We start from the raw sequence: 25656 nt of genomic DNA, 5'->3' as shown, positions 1-25656 counted from the left end.
GGGTGCAACAGAGGCATAGCATGGGCTAGACTTGGTGGGGGGTGGCCACGGTTTCAGACAGAGAAAAGACCAAAGTCATCCTGAAAACTGATTTATTGAAAACATCATCAAGATGGCTCTGCTGGCGAAGGTGCTTGCGGCTAAGTCTGATGGTTTTAGTTCAGTTCCCTGAACCCATGGTATTAGTGGAGAACCATAAGGGGACCATGAAATGTGTCCTCCCCTCCCCCACAAAATAAAGAAATCTTACAAACAAAGCAAAACCAGTGTAAAGACAGAGAAAACGGGGACCGGTAGCATTCATTACTCTGCTTCCTGATGGGGCATAGTGCGCCCCTTGCCTCATGCCCCTGCCATTGAGACATCCCCACTGTGACAGGTTGTATCCTCGATCTCAGAGTCTAATAAACCCTTTCTCCCTTAATTTGCTCTGCCTGGCATCTGGTCACAGAGAGAAGAAACGTGACCAACACGCACGTCTCAACAGACAGAAGCAGCATGCACAACCCTTGCCCCAGCACTCATGAGGTGTGAGCAAGAAGAGCCTGGGCTATGTATGACCCTGTCAGAAACAAGAGACAAAAGCAGGAAAGGAGGCCAGGCAGGGTGGCGCACACCTTTAATCCCAGTTTTGGTTTTTTTTCAAGACAGGGTTTCTCTGTAGCTTCGGAGCCTGTCCTGGAACTAGCTCTTGTAGACCAGGCTGACCTTGAACTCACAGAGATCGGACTGCCTCTCCCTCCTGAGTGCTGGAATTAAAGCCTTTGGCTTAGTTTATTTGGGGGGAGGATGTTTTCTTTTTTGAAGTAGTGTCTTACTATGTAGCCTTAACTAGCCTAAAACTAGCTCTATAGACCAGTGGTCGTCAACCTTCCTAACGCTTTGATAGGCTCCTCACGCTGAGGTGACTCCAACCATAAAGTTATTTTGTTGCTGTTTTGTAACAGTAATTTTGCTACTGTTGTGAATCATTGTCAATATTTGTGATTCCCGAAGGGGCCGAGATCCACAGATTGAGAACCATTGCTGCAGCCCAAGGGGGTCTTGAACTCCGAGATCTATCTGCCTCTACCTCCAGAGCGCTGGCACTAATAGTGTGTGCCAGCACACTCAGCTTATTAGGAAGGTGATTAGGGTGCTGGAACCGCATGGGTCAGAGTGGGATAAACTTATAGATAAATTTTTCCCATCCCTGAAGTGGATCCAGCTTCCGACTTTTCTCTTTCCTAGCTTAAGTTCCCTGTTTTCACTTGGTGAAACTGAAGGGGTGGAGCCATCCCTCTCAGTTCAGCCAATGGTATGGCCCATTTCCCAGAGCAACCCTGATTGGTCCAGGACTGCATGAATGTTAGTTAACCCCCGAGACTCAGGCGCGTCCTCTGACCACTCATACACACTCCACACACTAAAAAAAGCGAATGAATAACGTTTACAAATAAAAATTCAGGGCTGGAGAGATGGCTTAGTGTTTAAGAGACTGGCTTCTCTTCCAGAGGACTGAAGCTCAACTATCCACAACTATCCATAACTCTAGTTGTAGGGGATACAACTCCCTCTTCAGGCCTCCAGGGGCAGCAGGCATATGCATAGTAGTGCAGACAAAACACAAACACGTAAAAATAAAAATTATAGATGGCTACCTAAATTCTTTTTTTAAAAAATATTTATTGCCGGGCGATGGTGGCGCACGCCTTTAATCCCAGCACTTGAGAGGCAGAGGCAGGCGGATCTCTGTGAGTTCGAGACCAGCCTGGTCTACAAGAGCTAGTTCCAGGACAGGCTCCAAAGCCACAGAGAAACCCTGTCTCGGAAAAACCAAAAAAAAAAAAATAATAATAATAAAATAAAACAAAAAATATTTATTATTTTTTATGTATACAATAGTCTATCTGTGTGTATGCAGAAGGCCAGAAGAGAGCACCAGACCTTATTACAGATGGTTGTGAGCCACCATGTGGTTGCTGGGAATTGAACTCAGGACCTTTGGAAGAGCAGGAAATGCTCTTAACCACTGAGCCATCTCTCCAGCCCGGCTACCTAAATTCTATAACCAGATCCTAGCTGGACCCATTTTTAAAATTACAGGATGGTTATTATCACATATCCCACTACGCACTTGAGGAGGTCAGAGTATTTCATAGGGTCCTGTTCTGGGTGAGTGGGCACTGAAGGAGGCAGCTGCTTCCCAGCCCAGCCTGAGAAGCCCACTACAGAGACAGAGGAGCACGGCAGCCATGTTTCTCAGTCATCAAAAGAAACAAAGGTTTATTGAACACGGGGCTGTGTGACCCCCGAGCAATCCTGGTCCAGAGAGGAAACAGCCTGGTCAAGTTCTGTCACTTGGTCAAACATTTTACAACAAAATGTATGGCTTGAGCCCACAGCCACCCAGCTTCCAGACTCAAGGGTGGGCTTTGCAAAACAGGGCAGGCAGCAGGGTGCTGGCAAGGGCACTTGCTACTCCAAGCTGCACCTCAGAGCTGGGAACTCCTGCGTCTGGGATGGCTCTGACTATACAGTTTTTGCATGTTGGTTCTGACCCTTGAACACACATGGTCCCTCGGAAACTGAATTGGTGGTTTCAGGAACATTCCACTCTCCTTGATCTCCAGGGAAGGAAAGCTCTGACCCTGTGCAGAGCTACAGTCTCTTTTCTCACCTACAGGTGATAATTTAAAATGCTGGAGGGGGTTTCAGTAGCGGCCTGTGCACAGCTGCTGCCTGCCTAGAGTTAGCATGCAAATGAACTGTGGTGGGCAGCTGCTCCAGAAGCAGAGCCCTGTCTGCCCCCCCCCCCCGGAACACAGCAGGCAGCTCCAATCAGAACTCTGCCCTTGGCAAGAAATTCCTGAGAGCTGCAGATCAGTTGTCATGGAGACATTGACGGTCTCTATAGCGACAACTGAGTAGGACAGGACCCTGGAGGGACAGGTGTTCTGTTATCTCCATGGCAACAGCTGTGAGGTTCAAGCTGTCTGCGGGAGGGACTTGGACGGATGAGAAGAACGGGAGGTGCACCTTGGGAATGGGGCAGCTTGTTTCCATGGAGAGCCTAGAGAAATGAATGCTGGGTCCCCCTGAGGGCTCAGTGGGGAAAACAGTCTCCATAGTGGTCCATCAGGATGGGGACATTCGGAAATGGAGTGGCAGGTGACTGGGCTCTAGGCCAGTAAGAAAGGAAGAGTGTGGAACCAGGTGTAAGGGGCGAGAGGACAGGTAGAGACGCACTAGTGACTTTGTCATCGTAAGAAGCCGAGCAGCATGTCTCTATAGCAAGTGAGATTTTCAGGGGGTTCAGGTGGAGGAAATGATGTCTTTGGTGACAGCTCCAAGGAGCCTGCGAAGGGACATTCAGGCGAGTCTAATCTCTGGCCAGAGAAATACCTGAGGGTAGGCATGGCCACTGTTCCTGGGAGCCAGCTGGGGACATTCTCCCATGAAGCCAGAGGTGTTGGGACTCTCTTCTATAGTGACTGGGGACTAGGTATGTTACCCTGGAAAGTTAGACTCTCTGGAATAGCTGGAATACCCAGCCTCTGCGCCACCCGCCGGGACAGGGCGTGGCCACCTTTTGACTCATAGTTTTCTGTTTCTTCACCAAGTAATGAGGAAAAGTCAGTGGACAGTCGACTGTCTAAGACCAGCTTTCCAGCTCCTGGGAAAGGCAGAGGGTTTGTGTGGCCAGTCTCCAGTTAACCCTGGGGGTCCAGCCTCCAGGTGACTGACAGGGACTGTTTTCCAGGAGGCCACAGAAAGGTTTTTAGGAAACCGTGGGGTCCTGTTGGTCTACTGAGATCCTGAGGGTTGGGAGCGGGGAGGGAGGCTCTTCTAGACAAAGTCGCGAAGATAGGACATCCACTATCCAGAAAAAGTGGGCTTGGCCACTATCAGGGTGTCTCAGAGAGCGGCACAGTCAACCTGCAGGGCACTGCAGGGTATGTCGTGTATCAAGGAGACCTCAGGAGGTGTGGCCAGTGTCCTAAGACCACAGGTAGTTGAGTCAGCCTTCAGCACACCACGGGGGTGTGGCGTGTTCAAAGGTTCTCTGCTATGTAGTCTGTCTCCACGGGGTGTGCAGGGCCCCTGGATCAGCCACCAACATCCCCAAACGCCCGTCCTCGCAGTCCTAGACACGCAGCGGGGTCCAGGCAGCCGGGTCCCTCGACCCTCCTGCCCAGCCTCCTCCGCCCTCCCAGCCCCAGCCCCAGCCTCCTGGAGCCGGGTCTGGGGCACCTGGAGCGCGGTAGCAATAGACACCGAAGAGACGTCGTGAGGCGTCGGGGAAACCGAGGCTGCGGACGCCCGGCCGGGGGCCCCCGCAGCGAGTTCGCGGATTCACGATGGGGTAGCGCGCGCTGCCATCGGCCAGCCAGCCGACAGTGCAGCGGTCCAACAGCTGTAGCTTCCAGGCGGCGAACAGCTGCCCGACCTTGGCCACGGTCGCACCGCGAGCCGCGCAAGCGCGAGCTGCTCCGGCCAAGGCCACTGGTCGGAGAGGCTTCAGGAAGAACACGCGTCCTGCGGGACCCGGGGGCGTGTCAGCACCAGGCCAGGGCTGGGCCCTCAGGGCTCGGCCCTCAGGGCTCCTGAAGCCTGAGGCTCCCAGCTCCGGGTCCGTCCCATTCCCTGCCAATGACTTCTGCCAGTGCGAAGCCGTGCCATGCGGCATTTTACTGCCCCGCTGTGGCAGCTCTGGAAAGTCTTCTTCCTAGTAGCTCAGGGCAAGGCGGAGGGGGCGGGGCCTGATTACTTAGGGGTGGGGTCAATGATCCTGGAGGCGGGGCCTATGTACGTGAGGACGGTCTCAGTCCACTTGAGAAGGTGTTCGCCACTGATCCTATGTCATTAGGCAGGGATCTGTGCTCTTGGGCGCATCGTCTAAACTCTTGAAATGGACCTCCAACCACGGGGCAGGCCCTTTGCATTTCCGACAGGCTTTCTCTAGGGGTGGGGGGAGACTATGCGCTTGAACGGGGCCTCTCTCATTGGGCGGAGCCTATGGTACGAGTATGGGGGAAGGGGTCTTCACTCAAGAGCCTGTGCCCTTAGGGATGGGGCCTATGCACAAACAAGAGTCTATGTTTCTGAGACAAACTTCCCTCCATCTGCCAGGCCCTATGGCTAATGGTGAGGGCAAGGATTGGGGACTATGCTCTCGGATCTTCTTTTCTTTTAGGGGGCAGGGCATATGCGCTTGAGAAAAATTCCTTCTAGGGGCTGAACCTATGCACTCAGGAGTGGGGCTACCCTCCATGGGTCAGAGCCTGTGCACGTAAGGCAGGTGTCCCTTCAGGGAGGGGTCATTTGAACTTGAGGGGTGTGCCTTGTCCCAGGGAGAGGGCATAATGCTTAGGAGGAAAGAGAAAAAGATCCCTGGGGACAGGGTGGGGGTGGGTCGGTGGAACCTATGTATTTATGGGTGGAGCCTCACTTCAGAGAAGTGGGTCTAAAATCTCGGGGCGATTTCCTTCCAGAGGCCGTGACTTAAGCTTTTACTAGAGAAGGGCTTAACTCACCAGGGAGGTTGGACGTGAAGCAGAATGCATCATAGCGTTCCTCAGCATTATGGCGATATCCATAATTGCGCACGCCTCCGTTGGTGCCTTCACCAGCCCCATTGCTCCCTGCCCCACCACAGGGCTCCCGGGCCTGGCTCACTGGGTACTGCACAGAGCCATCGCGCAACCATCCTGCATTGCACCAGTCCAGGCCATCGCGCCAGGCTTCGTGCAGTTGCTCGGCGGACGCCAGAATGCCATCCTGTTCAGCGCAAGCTCGCTGTGCTTCCACGAAAGTCATCTTGTAGCGGCCTCCACGAGGGTGATAGGGGAAGACCACTCCTGGATGAAAGCAAATGGGAAGCCTGGCGGTGGTGGCGCGCGCCTTTAATCCCAGCACTTGGGAGGCAGAGGCAGGCGGATCTCTGTGAGTTCGAGATCAGCCTGGTCTACAAAAGCTAGTTCCAGGACAGGCTCCAAAACCACAGAGAAACCCTGTCTCGAAAACCAAAAAAAAAACCAAAAAAAAAAACAAAAAAAAAAACAAAAAAAAAAAAAACAAAAACAAATGGGAACCTATCAGGGTACCCCAGTTTCTCATGCACCTTACATGAACCAGAACCTTCCAGTTCATTCTTCTCTCTGGCCCTCGGGTCTGGCCACACCTCTGGCCAGCTCACACACATCCTTGGATTTATGCTTGGGACTGGTCCTTCCTCCTTAACATACTTACTCTCTTCTATGGTCGGAGACCTTTGCTCATGTTCTATCCTTTTCTACCTGCCCTATTCATCCTTCAAAACTCAATTTTTTGTTTATTTTTGTTGTTGCTGGTTTTGTTTTGTTTTGGTTTTTCTAGACAGGGTTTTTCTGTGTAGTCCTGGCTTTCCTAGAACTAGCTTGTTAGACCAGGCTGGCCTTGAACTCACAGAGATTCACCTGCCTCTACCTCCCAAGTGCTGGGGTTAAAGGCATGTGCCACCACCACCCTATAAACTCAACTCTTAACCCTCCTCAGTCCCAATGTTCTGATAATCAAAAAAAAAAAAAGAATCCTTCTCAAAGGGACCACGGAGCTGGAAATGCTTGTTCCTAGCGTTGGATTCCTCCACACTAGCTCCTGAAAAGTTAGGCAGAGTGTTGAGCTCCTTAGTTTGCCGGTATTTATATTTAAAGTGCTTCTGTTGCAACTTCAGTGTGACTACTCCGAACTTGTTGCTTCCTAGACTCACAGATGCCCAGTCTCCTGCAGCCAGAGCTCACCTCCTGGCTAACAGCTATCTGCCTCGGGGATTTGGGGGAATTAAATCAGAAGCTCCAGAGCGCCCTTCAGCTAAGTGGCTAGCAAACAGAGAGCATCTAAGGAAGCCAGCTACTATGATTTACCACCGTTAAAGTGTTCAGAGAGACCAGCAAAATGGCTCAGAGGGTAAGGGGATTTGCCAGCAAGCCCGAGGAGTTGAGTACTATTCCAGGACCTACTGGCAGAAGGAAAGAATCCGTTCTGTAAGTTGTTTGTGACCTCCATGCAAGCACCATGGCAGATGCACACTCATATGCATACACACACACACACACACACCACAAATTCAATAAACTTTCCTTTGAAGATCAAGAGTTCAAAGCCAACATGGGCTCCATGAAGCCCTGTCCTAATCTTAGAGCTAGGGCAGGAGAGAGAGATGGCTCAGCAGTTAAAATACTTTCTGAAGGCCTTTAATCACAGTACTCGGGAGGCAGAGGCAAGCCGGTTCTCTGTGAATTTGAAGCCAGCCTGGTCTATAGAGAGTGAGTTCCAGGACAGCCAGGGCTACACAATGAGACCCTGTCTCGAAAGGGGGAAGGGAGAATTCTTGCTTCTCTTTCAAGGGGCAGTGAGAGTTTTCCCACACCGACCTCAGGCAGTGTACAACCACCTGCAACTCCAGCTCCAAGGGAACTGAGGCAGGACGCCTTGACCACACATTCAAACATATACATATCAATAAAAGCTGTAATAAATATTTTTAAATGAACTATTCCCCTGTCTAGTAAGATTTCTACTGTGCCAACTTGATTCGGTTTATCCCACACTGTCCCCCCTTTCTCATCTGCCCACGCTTCGGTCACCTTCCAGGTCCAGCTTGACTATGCCGGCGTCATCCTCTAGCTCATTGGTGACCTCACACTCGTAGCGTCCATAGTCCTGCAGGGTGACATTTCGGAGGACCAGGGAGGCGTCCCCGGGCCCGTCGTTCTGTAGCTCGGCTCGCCCTCGGTAGGGACCAAAGGCTCTGTGCTGGGTACCCAGAGCCACGAAGACATCGGTGAAGGCCAAAGGGTCTACCACCTTCGTCCACTTGAGGCGGACGCCGTCGTGATCTTGAGCGGCCGCCTCGTAATGGTAACGGCAGGGTAAGACGATGGTGCCACCGCGGTGGCTCACCACCTGCCCGGGCGCCGTCTGCACCACCACTGAGCCGGATTCGCCCTCTGTGGGGCGACCAATCAAAGGTCAAAGGTGCGGTAGGGAGGGACCCAGAGAAGTGATGCCAGAGAAGTGATGTAGGCCCAGGATAGGAAAGGAGCTCCGAAGAAACCGAGTGTTAGGGACCACCGCAACCCGCCACCCTACCCCAACCCGGTCGTTCGCTCTTACCCACAGTCCCGGGGGGGGGGGGCGGGTAGAGGGCCGGGAACCAGAGCTGCACACAAGACTCACCCAGCACGTGCACGACTTTCTTTCTGCCACGCTGCGCCCCGACAGGTACGGGGACCAGCAGCAGGAGTCCCCAGGCGACGGCCCAGAGCGCGTGGGGACCGAGGGCCGTCGGAGCGCACGCCTGTGGACACAGGAGCTGCATCCAGCTCTAGTGTCCAGACCCTCCGCAGCTCGTCTTGCCCTCCCAAAAGGGTCTCAACCTTGGAGCTGTCCCAGCGTCAGGTGACTCCTCTCGCCCTCTCTCAGGTCCCCACCCCCGCTACCGGAGCGCACGGGAGGGGGAGCAACAGCCCGCACCGGGGCCCGCAAGGTTATCAGCGCGCCAGGAGACTGCAGCAAGCTGGGCAGCGTGAGCGGGGGCTGGGGACAGCGAGACAGGTGCGGGAGGAGGGGGGGAACATTGGACTACTGAGAGACAGACATAGAGACAGAGACGGAGAGACGGAGACCCAGAGAAAGACGCAGAGACAGAGATGCAGAAGAAAAGAGACTCAGAGGCAGAGGAAGGAGAGACTGGTAGGGAGAGATAGGGAAAAAGAAAAAGTGAGCACTTTCCCTTCTCCCCCTCTAAAATAAGCGGTAGACATTAAGGGGAGCAGAGAGGGAGGAAGTGCCAAAGAAAGAAAGAAGAGGCAAGAAAAAAACAATAGAGGGTGGAGAAAGGCAGAGAGGGGAGAGGGAGGGGGAGAGATAAAGGCGAGTTCGCGAACCCCGTACACCACTGCACTCACCATCCTGCTCGCGGCCCCCGCAGGGCCGCCAGTGCGCTTCCAACTGCGCACGCGCACAACGTTCTGGACCGCCGGTCCCGCGGGCCCGTGCGATCCAGGCGTTTGCCTGCAAGGGGAGGAGGACTTGGGGCATTAAAGGGGCAGCGCGTGCTCACCGCGCCAGGAGGGGGCGGGCAGCGCTGAGCTGGGAACGTGGTGATAATGACCCTGACCTATCGCGACCTTCGAGCTGTGAGGACTATCTTGGCCAGCAGACGAGTCTCACAGGCCTCAGTTTGCACTCCATGCTTCAGTTGCCCTGAAAAGTAAGCCCGTTAGATTGGAGCCCAGTCCCTAACTCAGCTGTGCCCAGGTATGACCTTGGACCAGAATCTTCACTTCCGGTCTCAGGCTAGACTGTGGAGCCCAGTGGCAGCAGTCTGTGGAAATCATTGGATGCCCCCATTTGGTTATGCTGTGCTCTGTGTGTGTGTGGTATGTGCACCTGTGTGTGAGAGTTCGAGCGAGTGTAGCTCAGAGGTCAACATTTGGTGTCTTCCTCACTCTCTACCTGTTTGTTTGAAACAACCTGGAGCTCACTGTGTATCGAATAAAGGCATGCAACACTACACTCAGCTTCTACCTGAACCTGGAGCTTGCTGGCTCTGCAGAATCTTTCTTTACTCCCTTACCCCCGTGCTGGCTACTTCCTTACGTCGTTGCCACGGCCACTTACTTTTACGCAAGTATTGGGGGATTTGAACTAGGGTCCTCATGCACATTATTGACTGACATATTGTCCCTGACCCTTTTATGTGTGGAGGTGTGAGAATGTCGTCCAGGTTGGTGTCCAATTTGCTATATGGCCAAAGACGATCTTGTCCTGGTGGTTCTGCCTCTCCCTCCGCAGTGCTGGGATGACAGGTGTGTACCACAGCAAGCTAATGTAGTGCTGGGGACAAAGCCAGGGCACTTTACCAAGGGCTGCGTCCACAGCCCTGGTTGTGCTGTGACTTCCCCAGTGTGACCTTATGCGTGTGGCCAGCCATACTGAGAGCCTCAGTCCTCCTGTCTGGAACACGGAGTGGTGCATTCCACCGAGAGGCTGACTGTGAGTGTCCTAGTGTCCTGGCCTCTCTGTGACTGTGAGCGCCTCACCCTCTCATGGGTACAAGAAGATGGTCCCTTGCTCCAGCTCCCTAAAACACTCAGGTGGTGATGTCCAGGACATCAAAAGGGTTTTTATTAAAAGGATGAGGGGAGGTGAAGGGTAAATTCCAGGAGAGGGCATTAGAGTCCTTGTGGCTTTGGGGGCACAGTGACATAGCAAGAACATCTTGTCATGGGTCTCCTACACTTCTTTCTGGCCTGGATTGCAATTCTCCCAGATGTCCATCCAGTTTAAAAAGGGCCAACCCATCCTTGCAGGGCAAGGCCTGCTGCATAGAGGTCCTAGCAGAGAAGTGCACATGTTCACTGCTGCTTCTTGCCTTGGCCCTGGGGCTCCAAGGGTGGTGACTGCATGAAGAAGGCAGGCCACCACAGGCAGCGGAAAGCCAGCAGGTGTGGACCCAGTGCAAACAGCATGTTGCTTAGAAAGAAGGTGGTCCAGGTGTCCTCAGGCACGCGGTAGGTGAAGGGTGTGCGCAAGTGCATGGAGGCACCCATGTGTGAGAACTGCGCCTGTCAAGGACACAGGAAGGAGGGCAGGTTAGGCCAGCACCCTCAGGCCACCACCCACTGCCATGTCTTCCCTCCCCAAAACAACTGTTTAGCAATAAACATCCCTGCCTCTGACTTGGATCCCATTCTTCCTCCTCACAAATGTAATCAACTTGCAGAGACTTCCTGGGCCCCCTGCCCTGGCTGGTTCTAGGCATTTTCTCTTCCTACCAAAAACCCAGAAATAGCTCTGAGCCCTCCAATGTTCACACAGCTTCCGCGGCTCCCGGCCTCCCTTCATACGCCTAGAGCCTTGAGTCCAAAGTCTTCAACATCCAGCTCCAATTTCTGCTGCCTTTCTGTGCACTTTCCCTTCAGGGGTCCCAGTCTTTCTGCTCTGCATCTGCTCTCAGCCCGTCGCTCCTTCCCTCCATGTTTCTGTTTGTTACATTTTGTTTTTGATTTTTATGAGACAGGGTTTCTCTGTTTAACAGAGATCCACCTGCCTCTGCCTCCTGAATGCTGGGGTTAAAGGCGTGGGCCACCTTGCCTGGCTCATTAGTTTGTCTGTTTGCTTGTTTCCAGTGCTGGGGAGATAGAAGCTATGTGCTTGTACATGCTAGACAAGCACTGAACCCTGGAGCCATATCCCAGCATGGTTCTTCCTAGCTCGACTAGGGGGCTTGGAGCTACTTGTGTGCTAGGGGTTATATACATCCAGCTATCTCCTTCAGACTAGGGAATTCTGGATCACTGGGCCTGGGCTCCACCATCACTACCCCACTCCTTACCTGGCCAATGGCTCCGGCAAACACCAAGGCCCAGTCTGGCAGCCAGGAGCAGCCAGGGAAAATGAGGGCATAGGCAGCCAGGCAGTAGAAAGGCAGAGCATAGAACAAATACACTAGCATCTAGGAGAGACCACAAGCTGTGAGAACTCACGGTGGGGGCTCTACACAGGACTCCTCACCCATCACACACACTTAGCTGCCCAGATGGTGCAGAACACTGGCCTAGCAAATTGGAACACCCCATTTCCAAGACTAGTATGATTGACAGGGGCATGTGATTCAAGCTGGGCTAATCAGAGCCTCTGTGAGATATGTTCTTAAATCCTAGCATTTCCAAGGGCATGGATGAAACCCCTGCGTGCTTCTGGGACATGATAGGGAGCCTTGCTAAGAAGGCACAGCCAAGCCATGTCTTGAGCACTTGGATCCTGCCATACCTGAAGGCATCTGCCTGGCTGGCATGGCTTTCAGGTAACTATGTCAAAGATGCTTGGGCAGGACCACAGCTTTCTCCTTCCACCTATCCTCTCACCTGCAACTTTGGGTAGGCCACAGGGTCCCGCAGGTATGGCTCATATTGGTAAATATAGATGAAGCAGGCGTCTGTGGGGCAGTCAAGTACCACCTAAGACACACAGATAACCACCATCCATCTTGATCCTCTCACGAGGCTCCTCCCCACTCCAGCTCTCAAGCCAAGCCCACACCAGCCACTCTGGTTCCTCTCAGCCCTCCCTAGTTCTCTCCCTTTGGTTATGAATTCACAATGAGAGAGCTGAGAAGAGGCTCTGGGGAACAGGCATTTGTCATGGAAACTTCAGGTCAGACAGTGAGGGACTTTCTTGAGTACGAGATAGAAGAATGTGTCTGTCCTTTTGGCAATGGATAAGGAAATAAATTTGGGAGAAGAAGGCTGAGAAGGGAGTCTGGAAGTGGAGGAGGGAGGCAGCCAAGGCAGACTCACCAGGCCCCGGAAGAGAGTGAAGAACGCAGCAAGGACGAGGTACGTGATGATCACCAGGTCGGCTGGGCGCTGTAGGAGGCCTTTTTTTTGCTCCTCCTGTACCTGGCCCATGTGAGGGAAAGCCAGAGCTAGCCAGAGAGGCCTGGAGTCCAGCAGATGCTCATTAAATGCTCCCTATGTCTTTTGAGAACCAAGGAGGCTCTCCCAAGTAGACAGTCATTGCGTCTTGAGCTGAGGATTGAGCAAGGTCTTGTACAGGCTGAGCAAGTGTTCTACCTGTGAGCCAAAGCCTAGCCCCTCACTGGGGGGTTCTAGGCCAGTGTTGAGCCACACTTGAGTCCTTGGAGTTTTGAAACAGTCTTACCACAAAACCTGTGCTGACCTTGAACTCAGTCTCCCCAGTGCTGGCATGATAGGCAGACCACCATTACCTGACTTTACACACAGCCTTTGGTCCAGTCTTTCACAAACTGTGTATGGTGGAGCACTCACCATGTTGGGGGTGTAGGAGGTTGGTGCATGGGACTGGCTGAAGATCTTCACACCAGCCCAGCATGGGACCAGCATGTAGAGGATGGCGAGGAAGAAGGCAGGTCTGATCTCTGAACTGTATTTACCTGCCGGGACGGAGAACATATGACTAGAAGAGATCTCCTAATGGCAACTGAGTCACTCAGGAGCCCCACCTGGACGTCTGGAGTTACACTGCTCTTGCTCAAACGCTTCCATGGCTTCCCAGGATGTTCCTTGCCCTAGCCTAGCTAAGTTTAGCCTAAACACAGGCCTGACACTTGTGAGGACATCTTTGTTTCCCATCAAATATGTCTCTTTGCTTAGCATTACTGAGCCATTTCAACCCTGGAACTTGTCAGCCTGCCCCACCTCAAAGACCTCTGCCCCCAGGACCCACCCTAAAACTCCTCCTGTGTAAAGAACATTCTGGGCCTGAAGAGGTAGCAGGATTAATGCTGTCTCCCTTCACTTCCCCAAGGAAAGGGGTAAAGGGGGTCTTGGCTGCTGGCCAAGACACAAGGTTATTGGGTCTTCAGACCTGTGGAGGGGTGGAGTCTCAGAGGCTGTCTTACCAAGGATGTTTCCTGGGAGGAACACCAGGAGGCTCATGGCGAAGGACCCCAGCCAGTAGAGCCCAAGGTTCCGGTACCTTTTCCTGGGAAGTGATAGAGGGGTCGCTGTGGGCCACTAACCCTCAAACTGTTAGGGCCCAGAGGCCACCTTGGCCCTTCAGCTGGGTTCTTCTTGGGCTTTATTTATTTATTTATGGGGATGGAATGTGGGTCTTGATCACGCTCAGTATATGCCAGGATGGCACCTCACACAAATAAGTACTGGGAATGAGCCGGGCGGTGGTGGCGCACGCCTTTAATCCCAGCACTCGGGAGGCAGAGGCAGGCGGATCTCTGTGAGTTCTAGGCCAGCCTGGTCTACAAGAGCTAGTTCCAGGAGAAGAAGATTCAGATTTTCGGTGGGCTGGAGAGATGGCTCAGTGGTTAAGAGCACTGGTTGCTCTTCCAGAGGTCCTGAGTTCAATTCTCAGCAACCACATTTTGGCTTACAACCATCTGTAATGAGATCTGGTGCCCTTTTCTGGCCCTCAGGCATACATGCAGGCAGAACATTATACATAATAAAAAATAAAATCTTTAAAAAAAAACACTGGGAATGGTCCCAGTGGTACAGAAGATGTGGGTCTCCATCCAGTCACACCTGTTAGCAGTCTCTGGAAACATCTTTTAGCCATCCATGGGTGACCTGGGACCCACCTCACCTCTTCCGGATGGCACCGGCCATGGCCAGATAGAGTAGGTAGTGGACAGTACCATCCCAGTAGCAGATGAAAATGCCATGCGCTGTGCGTAGGTAGGGCTCCCCCTGTGGGCAAGGATGGAACTTAGGAGCATGCATGGTGGGGCCAGGACCACCTCAAGCCACCTCAGTCTTGGTAGCCACCACCTACCTCCTTGGTGTAGAAATCCATAAAGCCCACCATGTAGCCATCTTCTTGGAGTGCAATAACGAGGTCCACCACCGAGGTGAAGGAGAAGAGCACAAAGACTGGGGGGTGGGGTGGGAAATGGGGGGAGTAGGTGAGTGTGGCTGACATAGGCAGGGCTAGGACCAAGTGTGCATGTGCTTAAAGCCAACACAGTGGCAATTTGGGCCTGTGCAACCCCAGGTTCTGTTCTTTTGATATGGTTTGAGTCTGTAGCAAAAATGGCAATCCTCCTGCTGCAGCTTCCCAAGTGCTGGGATCACAGGCCCCGGAACTCTGTACTTAGCTTTTAGTTCAGCTTAAAAGTGGACTTGCAACATCAGGTCCAGAGTGAGGACACCAGGCAAGCCTCCAGGCCCAGGTCATGCATAATAGCATGTCATTCTACATATGTGATGGAGGAGGCACAGCCAAGGCCTCAGAAGTCCCTGGTCTGGAGCTGAACAAGGTGCCATTGTTATTCCAACACTCAGCACTGGGGGGTGGGAGGTGGGAGTGGAGGTAGGAAGATCAAGTTCATGGTCAGCCCGGACTACGTGAGAGGGCCTAGTCTGATGGGACTAACTAAGACATAACTGGTTCTCTCTTGAGTTCCAGTTCTGAAAGAGGAGGCCTTGTGAAGTTCTCCAATCTAACCATGTTCCAGGCCCTTTGAGTTCTACAGTTGAATGGGAATCCTTCAAAGACTGATGGAGAATCTTGGTTGGCCCTGTTTAGTGACTCACCAGCATAGAGAGGGTCATAGGTGATCTCCCCATGAGACAGACTGTAGACGGCCATAAAGAGCAGACCCAGTATCAGCGCACTCATCAGCACTGCGCACAAGGGCCTGTGGGGGGCACCAAGGGACACATGCTTGGGTGAGACCTCTTGGCGGAGTTACTCAGGAAGCACCAGCAAGGGAGAATGAAACTTGCCTTCCCCATCAGAGGCTTCTTGTTTAGGATTTTTACTTGACAAACTCCTACTCATTCTTCAAGACCCATGTATATATTGCTCCTCCTGGAAGCCCTCCCTGATTTCCCTATTCCTTTCTGTTAATTCCAGTAATTCCATCATTAGCTGACATTCATTCATTTGGATTTGCCCAGTTCCTCCCAGCTAAAGTCCAAATGCCTCCATCAGCTGCACCCTATCCTTGCCCAGATCTACCCCACCAACCTGATAAGACAGGTCAGCTAGTTGCAAAGATAACAACAGAAGCCAGGGCTTCCATTAACGCAGCTGGATAAACAAACTGAAACCCAGAGAGGGGAATCCACCGTCTAGTGTCACACAGCAAGGTTTTGTCCAATTCTCTTGCACTACCCAGGCCCACATTTCATGAACGTCAGCCTGGTTTTACCCAATCAGCAATGCCAACCAGGTACCTAATTGCACAGAACTTGTGATCCTCGCCTATAACTATAGTGAAACCTAGACAGAGGAAGGAACCGAGGTTTCCAGAGTGCATTTGGCTCACTCAGATTCTCAGAAGACTGGTATTGCTGCCCGGAATTCAGACCTATGGCTAAACTCTTTCTATCCCATCATTTGGGTCCGCTGAACATTGGAGTGAGGGACTTGCTGGACCTCCAGGGTCTAACTAGAGATAGAACACAGGGACGGGGTGGTCACTGCGTGTAGGAGAAAGTTATTCTAAGCCTGAGAAAGAGGCGATGGAAGAGGGCATGCGTGCCAGGGGAGCTGGGTCAGTAGAGCTTTATCTAGAACAAAACTTTGACCCTAGGCGACTTTGGAACTTGAGCGGGGTGCATCCCTGGAATACTCATAAACGTCCCAAACATTAAGGCTTCATATCACTTTTCCACAGAACTTCACCACAGCATCCCCCTGCCTCAGCGCAGCGGGAGGGAAATCTCTGCTTGCATGGCCGCTTCCCAGACCCAGCTCCCATCTCCCGGGCTCCACCACCCCTCATCCTTCCTCTAGCCCGGTGGTCCTCGCGGACGAAACGCACTGTGAGAACGCCGAGACTTGATTGAGCACGTAGGACAGCGGCAGAGCGCCGAGAGACATCGCCGCGGTCTTGCCGGCTAGCGGCGGGATGTCCATGGCAGCGGCGCCCTGACCCCGGCGCGGCCTCCGAGACGTTTGGCTCGGCGACCCGCAGCGAGTCTGAGCTCTGGGGTGCCAAGGACCTGCCCCGCGCAAAGGTCACCGCACGCTAATCTCAGCCTCCACCCTTATCCTTGCACGCCCGGCCGACCTGCGGGGTCCCGCCCCCACGAGGCTCCGCCTCCCTCGCCCCTCCCCCCGCGTCCTTTCGGCGGTCGCGCAGCCGTAGCCACGCCCCCTCCCCACTCTTAGCGGCAGCGCCGCTGTAGACACTCCCCTTACCTCAATTTTTAGCCCCACCTCCAGATCAAATTCTCTAGCGCCCCTGAACTGTAGCCACTCTCACCATAGTCTACAACAGTCCCCCGTCCCCCAACCTACTCCCTTCATAGCCTCTGCTTTGCTGTGACCATGCCAGCAAAGGGCGATCCTCCCTCCTGTCGCCATCTTCGACAACACCTGGCTTTTTTCGCAAATAGTGGGAATTTGAATTCAGATCCTCAAGTTTGCACAGAAACCTCTTACAAGCGTGGACCATCAGGTCAGCTTTCTGCACCGTCTTAGACCTGACACACTGATACCATAACCTGAAAATGGAGAAGGGCATTCCCTTTTCAATTAAAGATGTGTCTGTGTGCATGTGGGCATCACTCCCCACTTACTCCTTGGAGGTAAAGAGGCTTGTTTTCTTGGCGAGGCTGGATCATCCTCCATGTCCCAGGAACTCTCACAGGAATCCAGTCGTTGTGTTCTGGAATTTGAACTTTTATCCTCATGCAGCAAATGCTCTTAACCACTGAACCTTTTTTTTCTAGTCTTAGGGACACTTTAAAGGTTTCAAATTTTAAAATTTTTGTGTATGGGTATTTTGTCTTTGTGCCCATTTGCCTGTAGTGGTCATGAATGACGCCAAAGAGAACACTGAATCGCTTGGAACTGAAGTTAATGACAACTGTGACCCTCTGTGTGGATGTTGAGACCTGGATCTTCTCAAGAGCAGTCAATGCTCTTAATCACTGAGTCATGGCTCCAGGTCAGGTTTTTGTTCATTTTCGAAAAAGGGTCTCACCAAAGTAACTTTGAGAGGCCTGGCTTTGAACTCAAAGATCCACCTGCCTCTGACTCCTGGGATTAACTGAGCACACTACTGTGCCTGGCTCTTTAAAATTAATTTTTGTAGAGACAGGTGGTATCTCTGTGAGTTCGAGGCCAGCCTGGTCTACAAGAGCTAGTTCCAGGACAGGAACCAAAAGCTACAGAGAAACCATGTCTTGAAAAATCAAAAAAAAAAATTAATTTTTGTGTGTGTATAAGATAGGAATGGTAAGCATGTGCCAAGTTTCTCAGTGAAGATCAAAGGACATCATTACTCATTTTACTAAGATGGTCAACTGGCACCTTTACCCTCTGAGCTATCATCTCTCCAGCCTGCTCTATGTATGTGAGTCGGGCACCTTTACCCTCTGAGCTATCATCTCCCTGGCCCGCTCATGTATGTGCACATGCATGATGCTGGGTGTCACGCTCTATTACTCTCCTCCTTTGAAGCAGGGTCTCACTTAAAGCAGAGATTTCAGCTAAAGTGGTGTATGGCTTCCATTCTCCCATTTCTGTTCCCTGCAGTGCTAGTCGTATCTGGCTTTCTGCATGGCTCTGGGATTAGAACTCAGGTCCTCATGCTTAAGCATCAAACACTGCTATGCCATAAACATCTCTCCAACTGAAAGTGACCCCTCTCCCCTTTATTTTTTGATCTTTTGAGACAGAAGACTTTCTGTGTAGCCTTTGGCGTCCTGGAACTCTATTTGTAGACCAGGCTGGCCTCAAGATCTGCCTGCTTCTGCCTTCTAAGTGCTGGTATTAAAGGCAAGGCAAATGTCATCTCTGCCTTGCAGCAGGGACTCTGGGTTTTTTGTTTGTTTAGATCAAGAGAGCATCATGGTGTCAGGCAGAGGCAGGAGGATCTGTGAGTTACAGGCCAGGCTGGTCTACAGAGCAAGCTCCAGGACAGCCAGAGCGGTGCAGAGAATGGATGCTCACTCCAAGAGGAGCCATGTCTACTTAGATACAGTGTGATCATCACTAAACTTGGATTTGAGAGAGTTTTCTTGAAGTGACCATAGGCAAATGTGAACCCGTGTCTGGGCATGAAGCTTTGGGGTGTCATTCCCACAGGAGGTCCTGGAGCATGAGAGGTGGAGACACACACACTCCCCGTGGTAGTCGTCCCAGATTCGGGAGAGCTGTTGGGCAGCAGGAAGGCTAGGCCAGGTGGGGTGTGGTAGAAAAGGAGGCTGGAGAGGTAAACTGGAGATAAGAGGCAGCTGTGACAAGGACTCTGAACAGGTGGAGGTGTTGGCAGATCAGGGACATCATGAACGGGATGGAACCAAAGGGACTGACACTAGGAGGCCACCAGCTGGGCTCTTGCTCATGTGAAAGCCTTGTAACTTTGTAGTGAGTGAGCACAAGTTCTGGCTTTTCAAAGACTCTTGTACTAGCTTCTAGTATGAGACAGTCCCTGTGACAATCCCCACCCCCACCCCAGCTGTGCCCAGGAAACACCAACCCATGCACATATTAGGAAGTGCTTGGAGGCCTCTCTTTCCCCTGCCTGGAGTAAAGTCCTCACCAACTGGCTGGCCTCCAGTTACTGGGACTGGAGAAGGACAAAAGGGATTCCTAGAAACAGTAGGGAAGAAGATGCTGGGCAGGAGAGCACTGGGACTTTAATACACAGCACAACACTTGTAACAACAGAATGGGCAGAGATGTATGCCACAACGTTCCACAGTCCCAGGATAGCTGATCTCAAAGCAGACTTTTTGTTTCCAGAGTATTCAGTAGTAGGGCCGTCTGGGGTTGTTCTGTAGGAGGCCAAAAAGATCAAAAGTGATAGTGTTAGTGGGAAACTGCAGGTCCCCCCTCCAGAACCTTCCAGAGAGTTAGGGCAGGGGCTTTGGTGTCACCTCCCAGTTACCAGCAGGAGTCAAGGAGGCACACACCAGGGGGTTGGGCCGGAAGCGGTAGGCCAACATCATCCTCTTGCGGAAGGCCTCATACTCATCATCCTCCTTGGAAAGCTCAGCTGGCCGGTCAATGCCAAAACCCGCTCCATCAACTGTGGTGGCACCCCTGTGGACAGATAGGAAAGGACTACAGGGTACTGGGGTGGGGACTAGTGGCAGGGCTCAGCATCCCTAGGAGAGGTCCTAGATCCACTCAGACTTGGGTCAGCCAGCCTTGAGGTCACACACAGCGTTAAGACTTCACACCTGAGACAGTGCTCACTAGTCTCTAGGCCCTAAGTGTTCATCCATATGCTCCCAGCAAGCCCCCTGGCTGCACTCACTTGTTCACTGGGTTCTTGATGCCCTGGCCCTCAGTGCCCAGCCCCTCGCCCTCCTTCCAGCCCATCTTCATGAGCATCTGGTAGCCAATGTTCTCCACCGTCAGCTTGAACTCCTTGTACTCTGAGTAGTCTGGCTCTCGGCCCTCCTGCAACAGAAGAAAAGGAAGTTGCCTGCCATGGGGACTACAGCTATCTGTTCTTAGCCGTAGGCCAGACTGGAACCACCCACGAGCCCCACTCCCACCAGTGGCAGACTCCCCTGAAACAGATCAAGCTCTTCGTCTTGCTATCTTCAAGGGACTGAGCGTCCTGGCAATCGAGTCAACAGGGGCAAAGTGACATTGACACAGTCCCATTGGGACATTAACAGTTTACTGTGAAGAATAGCGCATGTTCTAAAAACAATTTGTGCTGAATACCCAGCTTGAAGACACCACTGTAGGAGCAATATACAAGGCGGTGCACCTCCCGTCCCCAGCACTTGAGTGGTAGAGGCAGGATCACAAAAGATCAAGGTCAGCCTGTTCTACAGAGTCAGGACTGCATGGCAAGACCGTTTTTTTTTTTCCCCCTCCCCTGAGATAGGGTTTCTCTGTGTAGTTTTGTGTAGCGAGCTGCGTGGTGTCACAACTGATGGAGATGTATAATCAACTCCTATGGCTAAAGTCTGACCTATGCTATGATCACGCAATGATTATCAGCTGCCTGCATATGCGTGAACCTATGGGGAGTGCCCACCTGGCAATCCGGGATTGGCAGCCCATGCCTACTTAAGGGCTGGGAGAGGTTTGCCCAAGAAGAGAGGTCAAGGAGAGAGAGGAAAAAAAGGAGAGAGGAGAGAGGTCAAGGGAAGAGAGGAAGAGAGAGAGAGAGAGTGAATAAAGGTCCTGGAATAAACTGCAGTGAGAAGAGCTCCGGTGGTCACGTCATTCCTTGCGGGATGAGGGTGGCCGTGACAGCTTTGGCTATCTTGGAAACTCTATAGACCAAGCTGGTTTCAAACTCAGAGATTCACCTGCCTCTGTGCTGGGATTACAGATGTGCTACAGTGTCACCTGGCAAGACCCTATCTTGAAAAGAAAAAAGAAATCTCCCTCTACTTTGGAGGTGAGTGGGGACCTCTGGAGGTATGATTTCCCTGTGGCTGGGAAATGCTGCACTGTTTGTCATGGCACAGGAAGGTTGGTGCCTCCCCATCAGCTTCCCCAGGCCTGAGCCCAGGACTCACCTTCAGGGCCTTGAAGGTCTCCATGAACTTCTCTAGCTCGTCAGGGGGCAGGAAGTCACCGATGAAGTGCTTGCCCCGACCCATCTGTGTTAGCTGCTCTGCCCACTCTGCCCAGAGAAGAGGGAAAGATGAATGGTGAGGGATAAAGTGGTAGGCAATATCAGCGTTGCCCAGTGTTCCACACACAGACCAGTGATTGCTCATGGAGGCTCTCCCCCGTCAACGAGAAAACAGAGGTCCATCTTTGGACCATGTCATGGTCAGGTGGTGCAGATGAATGGGATTCTCCCATCCTTCATGCCCCACACACCCCGTGTCTTGTCCATCTCCATGCGCCGCAGCTGGTGCTCCCAGGTTCCCAGTTCGCTGTCCACCTCCTCATCACTGTCATAGCCATGCTGGTGTTGCTGTAGTGCCTTCTCCCACAGCAGCTGCATGTCCTGCATGGCGCGCTTGTGCTGCATAATCATGTCATACATCTGCTGCATCTGTGGAGAGGACAGGCAGAGGCTTTGGGAGGTTGTTTCCTTGCCCAAAGAAGCAGGACAGGATAAGAGTTGCAACCTGAAGCATCCACATCCTAGCATGGAGAGTGGAGACCCTCAGTGACAGAGCAAGGGCTACCGCAGATGTCAGGCTACAGGTTTATGGCAAGGCAGGGCTGGGGGCTCTGGGGCTATGATCCCACCTGACCTGCGTAGTAGGATACCCTGTCCAAGATTCTGGAGGTAGTTAGGAAAGAGAGAGCAAATGGAGACTGTTCTACAAAGCCCAGTCCAGAGCACTGGGCACTACCTAATGTTGGTTCTGGGGACCTGTCTGTCAGGAACTCTTCAGGTGGCACTCACACAACAGGCCCTTCATCACCATCAGAGCTGAGTGCCCCACCTCCTGTTGCCTTACCTCCTGTTGCTCCTTCAGCTGCTTCTTCTGTGCATCAGACAGCTCTGTGACACCCACCAGGCCCACAGGTTTCCCCTTCTCGTAACCAAGCCCCTTGAGATCCTGAACTAGAGGCAGAAAACAGAGAGGACAGTAAGAAGGTGGCAACCTTGTTCCAGGTTTCAGGTACCTGGTGTCAATTCTGCCCACGATACCCCAGGCAGGGTTCACAAGCTCTCTTGTCCTAGATGTTGACCTGGAGAGGCTCCACTGTGGTGGAGGCTGTGATGTGCACTGGTTGTTCACCTCTTTAGAAAGGTCTACTCCAGGAAGGTTTCAGAGTCCCTTAGCCACAAATGTTGACACCAGGGATCAGAGAATGTCTCATATCCCATAATAGAAACTTGGCCTCAGTCCTCACTCAGTAACACACAGCTAAGGGGCCTGGTAAGCAACCCAAAGAAGCTCTGCGCATGTCTACAAGGCTATCTACATGCTATCTGGTGTAGATGCCCACTGGATTGGGTCTGCCATTAGTATCTGCCATATGGCTCCCCCAGCTTCCTTGGGGAAGACAGCTAGCTATCCTCAAAGCTATGGACATTTAATTTAACATTATCTTAGAACTTGACTGGAGCTGTACTGATTCATAGTGAAGGTGCTCATATGGTTGACAGAAGTCACCAAACACCTCTGGGAATGGAAACCAGGTCCTTACACACTTGCAAAACAGAGATCCCTTTAGGTTAAGGGATAGGGCTGAGTCCACCAAAGTCAGCAAGGCAATGGGTGGGGTGACACACACCTTTAATCCTAGCACTTGGGAGGCAGATACAAGTGGATCTCTGTGAATCTGAGGCCGGACTGGTCTACAAAGAGAGTTCCAGGACAGCCAAGACAATACAGAGAAACCCTGTCTTGGAAAAAAAGCCATCAGGGCCGGGGCACTGCTATTAGGGATGAATGTGGTTCAGGGGGCAGTGTTTGACCAACATAAATGAAGCCCTGGGTTTCACCCTCAGCAACATGCAAGTATATGCAAACATGCACACACACACTTGACTGTCACCCCACCATACAATCTATACTTGGCTCTTAGGCTCCCAGTGCGCCCTTGATCTTTGTTTGAGAGCTTGTAGGAAGGAGCACAGGGGATGTGGGGACCCATGAAGCTGAGAAGAGACTCCCCTTTTCTCTGGCCATCTACCAATGACAGGCAGTAAGTCCTCCCAGACAGAGATGATACAACATAATTTACTGGGATGTGAACCTCAGCCTATGGTTTGGAGCCTGTGCTGCTACTCTGGACTACAGCTTGGGTGCCTTCATCTTCAGGGCTCTGGATTCTCTGTGGCCAGCAGAAGCACTCCCCCTTAAGTGAAGGCTGTTTCTTAGCTTGTGCCTGGCACTATCCTGACATTCGCAAGTTTTTTAATTTGACCTAAGAACAAAGACTCTGGAACTGGAGACTGGCCCTCAAAGCTAGACAGGATGCTCACCCACAGGGACCAGGAGAGCAGTCCTTCAGTGTGTTGGCTAGAGTCATCTGAGAAAGGAATCTAGACTAAGAAAATGTCTCTGGAGCAGAAGCCAGGAGCAAATCAGTCCTGGGAGTCGACCTAGTCCCGGAACACTGGCAGATCAGAACTGAGTCAGGGACCAGATCCAGAGTCAGTGATCTCCACAAGAACAGGTCCAACTCCATGACAGGGACTTCTGCAGGAGGAGATCTAGACCAGGATTTACAGAAACAGATCAAAGCCAGCAGCCTAGGCCAAAGTAGGCCTCAGACAGCAAACTCCAAGGGAGCAGACGAAAGAACGTGAGCACTGAGCTATATCTAGAAATAGGAGTAACCAACAGGGTAACTAGAACTGTGACACTGACTATACCAAGAGGAACAACCATCTGAGCTTTGGATTCACTGGCACCTAGAAGATTATTCAACAGAATCTCAGACAGCCCCAACCACACCTATTAGAGGAAAAGATGAGTAGAAAAGGTAAGATCACACGCTACACCACAAAGAGCAACACAATACCAGTAAAACCCAAAGACACTACAAAAGCAAGACCTGAACAACCAAATATGGATGAACCAGAAGAAAATGATCTAAAAAATAACCACAAGAGAATGTTTGAAATTCTTAAAGATGAAATGAGAATTACCTTAAAGAAATGGAGGAAAAAACAAACAAAAAATTGGAAGATATCAGCAAATCACTTCAAGAAAACAAAGAAAAAGAAATCAAACATATAAAAGAAACTACTCAGGACTTGAAAACTGAGATAGAAAAAATAAAACACAAGCCAAAGGAATTATAGAAATAGAAATCATAAGAAAAAGATCAGGAATCACAAACACAAGCATGAACATCAGAATACAAGAGATGGAAGAGAGAATCTCAAGGGCTGAAAATACAAGAGAGGAAATAGACTCATCAGCTAAAGAAAACATTAAATCTAACAAAAGCTTAAACCAAAATATCCATGAAATATGGGACAACATAAAAAGGCCAAATCTTAGAATAGGTATAGAAGAAGAAGAAGTTCAACTCTAAGGCACAGAAAATTTATTTAACAAAATCATAGAAGAAAACTTTCCCTACCTAAAGAAAGATATGCCTATGAAGATACAAGAAGCGTACAGAACACCAAACAGACTGGATCCAAAAAAAGTCTTCTCGCCACATAATAATCAAAACATTAAACATACAGAGTAAAGAAAGAATATTAAGAGCTGCAAAGGAAAAAGCCCAAGTAACATATAAAAGTAGACCTATCAGGATTACATTGGAGACAATGAAAGCCAGAAGGTCATGGTCAAGCATTATGCAGACATTAAGAGACCACGGATGCCAGTCTAGACTACTATACTCAGCAAAACTTTCAATCACCATAGAAGGACAAAACAAGATATTCCATGACAAATCTAGATTTCACCAATACCTAGCCACAAACCGAGCACTACCCAAAATACTAGAAGGAAAACTCCAACCCAAGGAAGATGGCTACACCAACAAAAAACAGAAAATTGATGATCTCATTACAGTAAATCCCGAAGGAAAAAAATACACAAATTAACATCACCAACGATGAAAACTAAATTAACAGGAGACAGCAACCACTGGTCATTAATATCCCTAATGTGAATGGACTCAACTCACCTATAAAAAAACACAGGTTAACAGATTGGATACGAAAACAGAATCCATCCCTCTTCTGCTTACAAGAAACACATTGGGGGCTGGAGAGATGGCTCAGAGGTTAAGAGCATTGCCTGCTCTTCCAATGGTCCTGAGTTCAATTCCCAGCAACCACATGGTGGCTCACAACCATCTGTAAAGAGGTCTGGCACCCTCTTCTGGCCTGCAGGCAGACACACAGAATATTGTATACATAATAAATAAATAAATATTTTTTAAAAAAACAAAAAAACCAAGAAACACATTGTCTAAGAGTAAAAGGTTGGGAAAGAAATATACCAATCAAATGGACCTAAGAAACAAGTGGATGTAGCTATCCTAATATCTAACAAAATAGACTTCAAGCTACAATCAGTCAAAAGAGACAAAGAAGGACATTTCATATTAGTCACAGGAAAAATCCATCAAGAGGAAATTTCAATACCAGACATCTATGTCCCAAATACAAGGGCATCTTCATATGTGAAAGAAACAGTTCTAAAGCTTTAAATACATTAAACACCACACTCCCCTCTCACCACTGGACAGGTCAATGACACAAGAAACGAAGAGAGAAATAATAGAACTAACAGATGGTTATAATTCAAATGGACT

The 25656-nt window shown here is 51.0% G+C and overlaps 3 protein-coding genes across 5 annotated transcripts in view; all 3 read right to left on the bottom strand.

Moving 5' to 3' along the window:
* Positions 1 to 2237: 2237 nt before the first annotated feature.
* On the bottom strand, positions 2238 to 9050 carry Hapln4 (hyaluronan and proteoglycan link protein 4). Of its 2 annotated transcripts, XM_041674931.1 has the most exons (5): positions 8931 to 9050; positions 8200 to 8320; positions 7608 to 7970; positions 5517 to 5840; positions 2238 to 4518 (listed from the first exon to the last, which is right to left on the bottom strand). In XM_041674931.1, the coding sequence occupies exons 1-5, from the start codon at positions 8931 to 8933 to the stop codon at positions 4127 to 4129; spliced, it is 1203 nt and encodes a 400-aa protein (XP_041530865.1). In that variant the 5' UTR covers positions 8934 to 9050; the 3' UTR covers positions 2238 to 4126. The 2 variants fall into 2 exon arrangements, with proteins under 2 accessions (XP_041530865.1, XP_041530864.1); XM_041674930.1 differs by lacking the exon at positions 8931 to 9050 and having other exon boundaries at positions 8200 to 8910.
* Positions 9051 to 10133: 1083 nt separating this feature from the next.
* Positions 10134 to 16531, bottom strand: Tm6sf2 (transmembrane 6 superfamily member 2). Of its 2 annotated transcripts, none has more exons than XM_041674958.1 (10): positions 16298 to 16531; positions 15063 to 15166; positions 14302 to 14399; positions 14113 to 14216; positions 13412 to 13494; positions 12819 to 12943; positions 12327 to 12422; positions 11895 to 11987; positions 11363 to 11482; positions 10134 to 10592 (listed from the first exon to the last, which is right to left on the bottom strand). In XM_041674958.1, exons 1-10 carry the CDS (start codon positions 16390 to 16392, stop codon positions 10383 to 10385), a joined length of 1128 nt encoding a protein of 375 aa, XP_041530892.1. In that variant the 5' UTR covers positions 16393 to 16531; the 3' UTR covers positions 10134 to 10382. The 2 variants fall into 2 exon arrangements, with proteins under 2 accessions (XP_041530892.1, XP_041530891.1); XM_041674957.1 differs by having other exon boundaries at positions 12327 to 12428; positions 16298 to 16530.
* Positions 16532 to 19105: 2574 nt separating this feature from the next.
* Positions 19106 to 25656, bottom strand: part of Sugp1 (SURP and G-patch domain containing 1) — a 34289-nt gene continuing 27738 nt past the window's right edge. Inside the window, exons 9-14 of the mRNA XM_041674160.1 lie at positions 21879 to 21985; positions 21286 to 21463; positions 20976 to 21082; positions 19748 to 19893; positions 19401 to 19530; positions 19106 to 19262 (exon numbers count right to left, since the gene is read on the bottom strand). Of these exons, the coding sequence (XP_041530094.1) occupies positions 19236 to 19262; positions 19401 to 19530; positions 19748 to 19893; positions 20976 to 21082; positions 21286 to 21463; positions 21879 to 21985 (695 nt within the window). The 3' untranslated portion in view covers positions 19106 to 19235. The remainder of the gene's footprint in view (positions 19263 to 19400; positions 19531 to 19747; positions 19894 to 20975; positions 21083 to 21285; positions 21464 to 21878; positions 21986 to 25656) is intronic.

This window comes from Microtus oregoni, unplaced genomic scaffold (genome assembly GCF_018167655.1).
Source record: "Microtus oregoni isolate MIOR12 unplaced genomic scaffold, Mior012 000025F_ref0000491, whole genome shotgun sequence".
In the NCBI taxonomy this organism is placed as follows: domain Eukaryota; kingdom Metazoa; phylum Chordata; class Mammalia; order Rodentia; family Cricetidae; genus Microtus; species Microtus oregoni.
Note: the sequence above shows the minus strand (reverse complement) of the source record. Positions and strands in the feature narration are given on the sequence as shown.

Excerpts from the sequence above, each read along its gene's own strand:
- Tm6sf2 (XM_041674957.1), bottom strand. The coding sequence starts at position 16,392 with ATGGACATCCCGCCGCTAGCCGGCAAGACCGCGGCGATGTCTCTCGGC. Across the intron at positions 15,167-16,297 it reads CAAGTCTCGGCGTTCTCACA|GCCCTTGTGCGCAGTGCTGA; the intron begins GTGCGTTTCGTC and ends TGCCCCCCACAG. Across the intron at positions 12,944-13,411 it reads CCTCCCAGGAAACATCCTTG|GTAAATACAGTTCAGAGATC; the intron begins GTAAGACAGCCT and ends CCGTCCCGGCAG.
- Hapln4 (XM_041674930.1), bottom strand. The coding sequence starts at position 8,341 with ATGCAGCTCCTGTGTCCACAGGCGTGCGCTCCGACGGCCCTCGGTCCC. Across the intron at positions 7,971-8,199 it reads GAAAGTCGTGCACGTGCTGG|AGGGCGAATCCGGCTCAGTG; the intron begins GTGAGTCTTGTG and ends GTCGCCCCACAG. Across the intron at positions 4,519-5,516 it reads CTTCACGTCCAACCTCCCTG|GACGCGTGTTCTTCCTGAAG; the intron begins GTGAGTTAAGCC and ends CGGGTCCCGCAG.